At 39.0% G+C, this 10,940-nt stretch overlaps 1 protein-coding gene across 1 annotated transcript in view; it reads left to right on the forward strand.

The window, feature by feature from the left end:
* PALLD (palladin, cytoskeletal associated protein) overlaps window positions 1-10,940 on the forward strand; it is a 672,347-nt gene that overhangs the window by 651,785 nt on the left and 9,622 nt on the right. Inside the window, exons 15-16 of the mRNA XM_006896661.1 lie at window positions 1,631-1,725; window positions 5,368-5,500. Coding sequence (XP_006896723.1) covers window positions 1,631-1,725; window positions 5,368-5,500 — 228 coding nt within the window. The remainder of the gene's footprint in view (window positions 1-1,630; window positions 1,726-5,367; window positions 5,501-10,940) is intronic.

The following is a 10,940-nucleotide window of genomic DNA, read 5'->3' on the forward strand; positions in this document are numbered from 1 at the left end:
AAAGGGCTCTGTGTCTCTAGGTTCTACAAAGGCATTACATTTGTCCCTCCACAGGACAGCCTTTATCAAACTTTTGATAACAAAGTTGAGAGATAAAAATACAACTTCTTGTTGGGTGCCATGTTAACTGACCTTGGGTTTTGAATCTCAGATACTTTGTTTATATGAGAACATAGGGTTGTATTGTCATGGTGCTCTCCCATCTTCTCCATATGTATTTGTAATATGAAACTCATTCTATCATGCTGACATCTCTGTTAATAAGTGTCTTAGAAGGTGTACAATACTTAATAAATACATTACTAAAAAAAATGTCATGCAGAAAGCTGAAGTATTCTAGTTTTTATTTCATCATTAGCTACAACCAGTGACTCTATCAGCTTCTTCGAGGGAGAGGAATGAGCAATCCCCTCCTGTCTGATTTACAGCCACAGAAAACCCAGTGGAATGTCAATTATTAATTAATTCCCACTCAATGGCAATCAGAGTTTTGTTTTGAATAAATATTTGACTATGAAAATGAAGTTATGATAAGATAGTAATGTCCTCCTGGTATAGTTTACAAAACCAGGAATTTTTTGGGTAAGGAGCTTGTTGTTAGGTGCCATCCAGTCAAGTATGACTTATAGTGACCCTATGAACGACAGATCTGAACATTATTCTATCCCGTGCCAGCCTCACACTCTCTGACACACTTGAGCCCATTGCTGCAGCCACTTTGTCAGTCCACCCAGGTGAGGGTAGTCTTCTCCTTCGCTGCCCCTCCACCTTTCCAAGCATGATGTCCTTCTCCAAAGAACAACCTCTCCAAACGTGTCCAACAGAGAGTGGGGTGGAGCTCCCCGATTAAAACAAGCTTGGAAGGAGGAGTGGTATCCACTTCCATAATAGCTTGTCTCTGGAAACCCTCTGAACCTGGAGGAAAGATGAGAGACACCCAAGCACCGAGGACTAGCCTTCATAGGGTCGCTATGAGTCACGTGCGACTTGATGGCACATGACAACAACAACAGCAACATGTCCAAAGTATTCAAGACAAAGTTTTTCCACCCTTGCCTCCAAGGATCACACTGGCTTCACCCTCTCCAAGACATATCTATTTATCCTGGGGACAGTCCATGGGATATTCAGTACTCTCCTCCAACATCAAAGTTCCAAGGCATCAATTTTTTTTTTGTCATCCTTATTCATTATCTAGCTGTCAGATGCAAAGCAAGTGATTGACTATTACCTGAATCAGGTGCACCTTAGTCCTCAAAAGAACATCATTGCTCCTTAGTAATTTTGAGAAGTCCCTGATTGCAGACTTTCCTGTTCTCCTAACTGCTGGTACTATGTGTATTGATTGTGGGAGCCCATAGCAGTTTACAGTTAATTCAGTAAGGATGGTAATGTCAAACATATCCCTACTTGAACAGTTTAGAAACAGAACTTATCACCTAAATTCTTTAAATAAATTGAGAATTTTCCTAAGGAGTTTAACTCAGAGAACATGCATTTCTGAAAGGGTTTGGTGTCAGTGCTGATATGACATGCTTGGTTCTTATGTCCTAAGGAGAATAGGACATTATAATGTTTAATGATTAATGGTTTCACATCACAAATCATTTCTTTTCCTGTTGTCTGACAGGGCCGCGTCAGTTGTACTGGACGGCTGATGGTACAAGCTGTTAACCAAAGAGGCCGCAGTCTCCGCTCTCCCTCGGGCCATCCTCATGTCAGAAGGTACTTCAGACGTTCCCTTCCCACAGGTGGAACTGAACTCCAGCACCATTAGATCTGTGGTGTGGCCATAAAAACGACTGTGGTTGGAGAACAGAAAACTAAAAGTGTGTAGCTCCTTGATTTTCATGCTTCTTCAGAAAACAGAAAAAAGGAAGAAGGGAACAAATGTTTGCTCACCTTTGCTATGTCTCTTCAGACATAGCATCTGTTTATTAGTTATTCCATGTCATTTTATATGTGAGGAAATCAAGAAGTTAGCATGCTTAAAATGCACCTTGTCATGAAAATTCCAGTTTTCACACAGATATTCAAAACCTGCAGCTCTATTTGTTGGCCATTATAAGCAATTGCTGTTATTAGACTTCATATTCAGTTCTTCAGTCACTTAGGTCAAAAGAGTTTTAGACTAAAATCTAAAAGGTAGTATGTTGTTTCCATTCTTTGTAGCCCTACATTTCTTCAACAGTGGAGATAGGGAAAGAATTACTTCTGAGTAGCTTATTTGCACTTAAGAAGGTAATAGTAGGTGGGCTTACATACTCTGGGCATGTTGCTAGGAGGGGCTATTCCTTGGAGAAGGATATGATGCAGGCAAGGGTGGAGGGTCAGTGAAGGAGAGGAAGATCCTCAACCAGGTGGATTGACACAGTGACTGCCGCAGGGTGCCCTTGTGTGTCAAGAAGTGTGGACCTGACACAAGATAGAACAGTGTTCGGATCTTTTCTTCATCGAGTCTCTATGAGTTGTACTCGTCGGCACCTAGCAACAACAACAGGCCAGTTAGCCTGTCAATTTACACATATTTTTATAGAGACACCCTCAAATAGTTTTTACAAGAAATTACCCAGACATATCTACAAACACTTATGATGAACATAACAATTTTCTCTTGAACTGTATTTGGAAAAGAGTAAGCCATATAAAAAGTTGGTAACTATTAGTCTGTGGTAGTAATCTTTCTCTTATTTTATTATTGCTAGTTGCTATTGTTATTCACCTCTGACTCACAACAACACTGCACAACAGAACAAAATCCTTCTGATCCTGCACCGTCCTCAAAATTTCTGCTATGTTGAAGCCTATTTTTTTTTGCAGCTACTGTGTCAATTCACTGAAGGCCTTCCTCTTTTTCATAGGCTTTTTGCTTTGCCAAACGTGATGTGTGCATTCCACTTTCCAGCTATTAAAAGACATTTTCAGTTCTTTCTCCTCATTTTGAGTTATACTGTATCAGTAAATAAAGATGTCTCAGAGTTTTATTTCAAGTGTCTTTAAACTGAGGGACTCATCTTCTGGCACTCTATCTTACATTGTTACACTGCTATTCGTGGGGTTCTCAAAAGTCCGTTATTTCAGAAGTGGGTGGTCAAACCTGCTTCTTAGTCAGGAAGCTCCACTGAAAACTGTTGACTATGAGTAGTCCTGCTAGTATTTGAATTATTGATGGCATAGTTTCTAAAATCACAATGACACCCAAGCCATCAGAATATGGCAGACCAACATATAAAGGCCTACAGCACCCAGTATTCCCAGGCAGTCTCCTATTCAGGTATCAACCAGGTCCAACCCTGCTTTGTGTCCAGATTAGATGAGATTCGGCACATAAAAAGTGCTATGGCTGTAAATTATTGCTAATTAAGTGCTTTAAAAGTAAAAATATCCCCTGCAGTCTATAAAACTAAAGTTTACTTTGCTGTTGTTGTGTACCATCGAGTCAGAACTTACCCACAGATGACCCGTCAGTGGGTTTTGAGAGGTCATTAGTCCTACGGGAGGAGATTGCCCATCATTCTCCCTTGGAGCAGCTGGTGGGTTCAAACCATGTGCCTTTGGGATTGCTGCTCAGCTCATTTTCATTTGGCCACCAGAGCAGTGTGAAAAAAGCATTTGCTCATGTAAGAACTCTCAGTGGGTGATTAAATTGGAGACAGCAACACCAAATATTGAATAGATACTTTAGAGGACAATACATTTATTATGTTAATGAGGGAGAAACAACTCAGAAACTGTGGTTAAGAATGTATGCACATCTTGAAGAATATAATCGTTGTCACTAAATGGCACATACAGGGGCCGTTAAATAAATGTATGTTTTCCTGTGTATGTTCTCCAAGACAAAACAAAAGCATATATACATACTGTATTCAATATCTTCCTCTTGCTAAATCTTCTTTGAAATGACATTAAATTTTGTTGCTTTTAAGGTACAGTACATATGCAACGTAAAGCAGCATATATGAAATCAATGTATACAATTTGAGAGGTTTGTATTTTTATTTGAAAGAAATAAATGTCTTGAAGCACATGGATAATTGATTTTTAAAATCCCCTAAAATATGATTTCCTGGTTATTATAAAAAAGGAATTTGGGTTACAATGAAATTAAATTTTTATGTTGTTGTTAAGTGCCATCAAGTCGTAGATGACTCATAGCGACCCTATGAACAAAAGACCTGAACGCTTGTATAACTTTCGTCCTTTCTCCAGGTTCATAGGGTTTCAAGAGGCAAGCTATTATGGAAGTGGATGCCACTCCTCCTTCCAAGCTTGTTTTAATCAGGGAGTTCCACTAAACACTGTCCACCATAGGTAACCATTATTGCATTTGACTCATCAATGTCACAATGTTCAGCATCACAGCAGGCATGAGTTACCTCTGTACAGCAAATGAACAGACCGGTGCTTTACCACCTAGAAGAATATTTTACCACAAACAATTAAAACCAGGCCTGAGGGCTGCAGATTAAATTTTTATACAATTATTAAAATTATTTTGGCTTCAGGCTTTTTGTTCACAGGGTTGTTATAAGTCATGCTTGACTCGATGGCAATCAACAACAACATATTTTAAATCACAATATAAAATTATAGTAATTTCTGTTGAAAAGATGTAGTAATAAAAAAGTAAAGGCTAAAAAAAGTAAAAGCTGCTGCTACTTCACATAAGGCTTTAAAATATTTAGGAAAAAAGTTCATATTTTCCCATTTCTCCTTCATATTAGGTTTAAAAATTAGCACAGCAGAATATTTGCAATTAATAGGCTATTAAACCTATAAGAAATTTCCAAATGAAACAAAGATTTGGCTTTTCTAATTGTGTGTGTATGTGTGTGTTTTTTGTCAGTAAACATTGGGAGTTGAGATTGGATAAATAAATTCTATTTTTACTTGTGTATTAAAAGAATAGGGAGTGCTGGTGGGATACCAGCTAAAGTACCCTACTGCTGACTAAATTGTCTGTAATGCAAGCCGACCACCAGCTGGTCTACAGAAAAAAAGATGTGGCTGTCTGCTTTCATACAGATTTCACTCAAAAACAACAACAAAAACTACCCTCAAATTGATTAACATGTCATAGTGGCTTTCCCTTAGGTTTCTAAAGCTGTAACTCTTTATGGGAAGAGACTGCCCTCCTTTCTCCAGTACAGTGTCTGCGGGATTTAAATTGCAGACTTTTGAGTTACTATCCAGTATATACCACTCCACACCTTAAAGAATCCAGCCTTGAAAACTGTGTAGGACAGTTCTACAGAGCGAGTCACTGTGGGAAAGAATTGGTTTTATCATTAGAAAGCAGATGACTAAAAAGCCTAAAAATAACTTAATCTCTCTAACCCCCCTACCTGCCTATCTTGTGTTAAGGCCTCGTTCAAGATCAAGAGACAGTGGAGATGAGAATGAACCAATTCAGGAGCGATTCTTCAGACCTCATTTTGTGCAGGCGCCTGGAGATCTGACTGTTCAGGAAGGAAAACTCTGCAGAATGGATTGCAAAGTAAGACTATTGTTTTCTGTTAACCTATCACCTCACTCCTCTCATTGCCCTTTTTTTCTCTAGTTCCTTTTGGAGAAATTATATCAAGTATATATCATTAAAACTATCTGGACCTAAATAGAAAAAAGTGAATGGACTAGATTTGATGTGTGTGTGCGTGTATGTGTGTGTATACCTTTTCCCCAACATTCTTTTATTTTTACGCTTTTAATAAATACATTCTTTACTCAGAATTATAACAACCATACTTCAGGAGGTTTGAATCCTGTTAGACTTTCCATCTTGTTGAATAAATTTAACAAATCTGTCATATGTCCTATCATTGATTATTTGATCTATTTTGCCCAATGCAAATTTTATGCTCATGTATCTACTCCTCACATTTTTTCCTTACATTTTCTATTTATGAGTGAAGTTAGTCACACCCTTCCATTACCTCATGTACAGCAGGGCTTTTACCCTGTTTCTTTTACACCACTTTTCTTCCTGGCCCTTGGGTTGTTAGACTTTATCAGGAATGAGCTTTGAAATTGCAAAACGGTGTTGGTGTGATATACCTTTCATCAATTATCAAGGAGTTTTAATACCAAAAATGTTTAACTAACTCTTCTCTGAAGTGTTTGTTTTCTTTTAATTTGTATTTTTTATTCTTGATCATAAATTTATAGCTTGAATCACAAATATGGTCAAAGGTTTTAAAAGTTACTTGAGCTCCCTCTGCTGGTTCTCACTGAGTTTTGCAGAGCATTGATTGACTACATAAAGAGGATTTGGGAGTTCTTATTTTTGAGCCCATCTGGATTTGCTAATAAACTGTTGTTGTTGTTGTTGTTGTGTGCCGTTGAGTCACTTGTAACTCATAACATCCCTATATACAACAGCTCTGAACCCTACTCTATCCTGTGCCAACCTTATTGTCCCTGACACAATTACCCCCTTTATTCCAGTCACTGAATCAATCTGTCTCATCGAGGGTCTTCCTTTCTTGCACTTTCTCTCCACCCTTCCAAGCTTGATGTCCTCTCCAAGGACTGGTCCCTCCTAGCAATATGTCCAAAGTATGCCAGACAAAGCTTCAGAATACTTGCCTCCAAGGAGCAGCCTGGTTTTACCCTCTCTTGGTCGAACCTGTTCATTCTCCTAGCAGTCCATGGTATATTCAATACTCTTCTCCAGCACCACAGTTCAAAGGCCTCAATCCTCTTTCTATCATCTCTAGCCATTGTCCACCTTTCTGACACACAGCAAGTAATTGCAAAGACTATCATAGATCAGGCATATCTTCATCTCCAGACTGACATTGTTGTTCTTCAGTACTCGGGAGAGGTCCCTGACAGCAGGCTTTCCCAATACAATTTAATCTTTTTTTTTTTTAAATATTCTGGTTTCTGGTACCAAAAGTATTAATTGTGGAGCCAAGCAAACTAAAGCTATTAACAATCTCAAACTAGTCACCGTCTATCATGGTGCTGTCAATTCGCCCAGTGGTGAGAATCTTTGTTTTCTTGTTATTTAGCTTCAATCTATACTGCAGTCTATACTGTAGTACTTCACCTTCTGCACCAAGCACTTCAGGACTTTCTCAGTTTCAGTAAACAGGATTGTATCATCTGCATAACACAAATTATTGATGATTCTTCCTCTAATCCTGATACCACATTCCTGCTCATAGAGCCTAGTCTCCTGGATGATCTGTTCTGCATATAGATTGAAAAGGTATGGAGAGAGGACCCATCCCTGGCATACACACTTACAAGTTTTGAACCACGCAGTGTTTCCCTCCTCTGTTCTGATAGCGGCCTCCTGGTCCAAGTATAGGTTTCTCATAAGCACCATCAAGTGTTCTGGGATTCCCGTTCTTCTCAGAGTTAGCCACAGTTTATTGTATTCCACACAGTCAAATGCCTTTGCATTGTCAATGAAACACAGACTTTCCTCTGGTACTCTCTGCTTTCAGCCAAGATCCAACTGACATTAGCTGTAATATCCCTAGTACCACGTCCTCTTCTAAACCCAGCCTGCACTTCTGGCAGTTCTCTGTTGATGTGCTGTTCCAGTCGTTTTTAAATCATTTTTATCAGAATCTTGCTTGCATGTGATATTAATAATATTGTTCAATAATTTCAACACTCTGTCAGGTCACCTTTCTTTGGAATGGGAACAAATATGGATCACTTTTAGTCAGTTGGGCAGGTGGTTGTCCTCCAGATTTCTTAGCACAACTTGGTGAGTGCATACATCAGTTGGTATACTGTCAGTTCCTGGGGCCTTGTTTTGCCAATTCTTTCAGAGCAGCTCGAACTTATTCCTTCATCACCACAGGCTCTTGCTCATACGTTGTTTTATGAAATTCTTCTGTGTCAGCTAATTCCTTTCAGTACAGTGACTCTGTATACTCCTGCCAACTTCTCTGATGCTTTCTGGGTTGTTCAACATTCTATCCACAGCATCCTTAAGTATTACAACTCGAGGCTTGAGTTTGTTCTTCAATTCCTTCAGCTTAAGAAATGCTAAGCAAGCTGACCTTGTTGGTTTGCTGACTCCAGCTCTTTGCACATTTCATTATAATATTTTACTTTGTCTTCCTGGGCTGCCCTTAGAAATTTTCTTTTTAGCTCCTTAATTTCTTGACTTCTTTGCTTTGCTTTGGCTTCTTGGTGCTCTAGTGCGATATTTAAAGTCTAGACTGACATCTATTTTGGTCTTTTCTTCCTCTTCTTTCTTTGTAATGGTCTTCTGCATTCTTTCTGCATGATATTCTTTATATCCTCCCACAGCTCTTCTGGTCTTTGCTCATTAGTGTTCAAGGCCTCAAATGCATTCCTGAAATGGCTTTGAAATTGGAGTGGGATAAACGTTTGGTTAAATTTTGGTTCTTCTGGATTCTATTTCATTTTCTTTAGCTTCAGCTTGAACTTGCAAGTGAGTAGTTGGTGATTTGTTTCACAGTCAGCACCTGGCCTAGTTTTTACAACTGATATTGAACCTCTTCAGTAATTCTTTCCACAGTTGTAATTGATCTGATTCCTATGCATACCATCAAATGAAATCTATGTGTATAGCCTGCATTTAATAGATTAATTAATAGATTATACAGAATTCTATCATTCTCCAGCTTCTATCATTAAATCTATGTTTTCCAAGTACTGATCCTTCTTCTCTCTTCCCAACTTTTGCATTCCAACTACCCATTATTACTAATGCATCTTGATTGCATGTTCAGTTGATTTCTGACTGCAATTATTGGTAGAAATCTTCTGTTCCTCCTCTTTGGCTCTAGTTGTTGGTGCATCTGTTTGAATGATAGTGGCCTTCACTGGAATTCCTTGTATGCATAAGGATATTATCCTGTCACTTACAACCTTGTATTTCAAGATAGATTTAGATATAACTTTTTAACTCTGAAAGCAACACCATTTTTCCTCACCTTTTCATTTCAGGCATAGTAGATCATATGATCATCTGATTCAAAATATCCCATAGCATTCCATCTTATTTTGCCAATACCTAATATGTCAATATTCATGCGTTCTATTTCTGTCTTAACAATGTCCAGTTTTCCTACATTCTTGTTTCTCACATTCCACATTCCAGTCTCTAGTGTCTGCTTACAACTGTTCCTCTTCCTTTTTGTTTCTGTATTTGAGGGCTTAACCTCAGTTGCCATATCTGCTAGTCTAAGTGTGCTCTATTGTCACTTATGTACAAATTTATAAACACAGTCCTTGGAGACATCATGCTTGGAAGGGTGAAGGGACAGCTCAGGAGAGGAAGACCTTAGATGAGATCGATTGACTGGGATAATGGAGTGGGTGTGTTGGAGTCAGTGAGATTGGCTCAAGATAAGGCAGAGTTCATAGCTATTGTGCACAGGGTTGCAACGAGTCACAGTCAACTCCATGGCACATAACAGCAATAGCAACAACAGGTATGTGACTGTGTCGTTGTTGTTAAATGTCATCAAGTACAACTCATAGAGATCCTGTGAATAGCAGATCTAAACCATGTCCTATCCTGTGCAATCCTCATAATCTCTGACCTACTTGAGCCCATTGTAGCAATCACTATGTCAGTCCATCTTGTTGAAGGTCTTGCCTCTCTTTCATTATCTGTCCACCTTTGCAAGCATGATATCCTTCTCCAATAGTCTCTCCCAGCAGTGGTCCCAAAGTATGAGAGATGAAACTGTATCATCTTTGTCTCCAAGGAGCACTCTGGCTGCACCCTCTCCAAGACATATTTGTTCTTTTGGCAGTGCAGGGGACAGTCAGTACTCTTCTCCAACTCCACCACTCAAAGGCATTCATTCGTTCTTCATCTGTCATCCTTATTCATTGTCCAACTCTCAGATGGAGAGCATGATTGAAGACCATGGTCTGAATCAGGTGAATCTTAGTCCTCACACTGACATCATTGTTCCTCTATTTGGAGAGGTCCTTCACTACAGACTTTCCTAGTGCTATACATCTCTGGATCTCCTGACTGATGCTACCAAAGGGTGTCTACTGTGGATTCAAATGAGATGAAATTGTTGACAGTGTCAGTCTTTTTGCCGTCTATCATGATGTTGCCTCTCCACCCAGTGGTGAGCATTTTTATTTTCTTGACATTGAGTTGCAATCCATTTTGAAGGCTGTAGCCTTTGATCTTCTGTAGCAAGTGCTCCAAGTCCTCCTCACTTTCAGCAAGCAAGATTGTGTCATCTGCATAATGTAGGTAACTGATGAGTCTTTTCTCCAATCCTAATGTCATATTCCTCCTCACAGAGTAGAGTTTCTCAAATAATTTTCTCAGCATACAGCTTGAATAGGCATGGAGAAATGACAAAACCTTGATGCACATCGTTCTTAATTTTAAACCATGTAGTGATCTATTCACACAACAGCCTCTTGATTTAGGTACAGGTTTCCCATGAGCACAATTTTTCTAAATATTAGCCTTAATTTGTTATGAACCACACAGTCAAATGGATTTTCCTAGTTAATAAAACACAAATAGACAGACATTCTTCTGGGAGACTAGAACTCATAGCAACTGTGTGAACAACAGATCTGCACCTCTACGTTCATGTACCATCCTCACAATCTGATACTCTCCAGCGCATTGTTAAAGTCACTGTATTAAACCACCTTGTTGAGGATCTTCTCTCTTTCTCTGACCCTCCACCTTTCCCAGCAGGTTTTCCTTTTTTCCCCAAGAACTAGTCCCTGGTGACAACATGCCCAAAGAATGTGAGATGACGCGTCACCATCCAGGCCTCTAAGAGCACTCTGGTTACACTTCCTGCAAAACAGACTTGTTTGTTCTTTTTGTAGTTCATGGGCGATTCAATACTCTTCTCTAATACTGTATTCAAAGACATAGATTCTTCTTTGTCATATACAAGTTGTGTTTCCACGTGTATGTATTTATTTTAATAAATGTATATTTGTAAGCATTT

This window comes from Elephantulus edwardii, unplaced genomic scaffold, assembly GCF_000299155.1.
Source record: "Elephantulus edwardii isolate Elephantulus edwardi_28Jun2011 unplaced genomic scaffold, EleEdw1.0 scaffold00188, whole genome shotgun sequence".
Classification (NCBI taxonomy): Eukaryota; Metazoa; Chordata; class Mammalia; order Macroscelidea; family Macroscelididae; genus Elephantulus; species Elephantulus edwardii.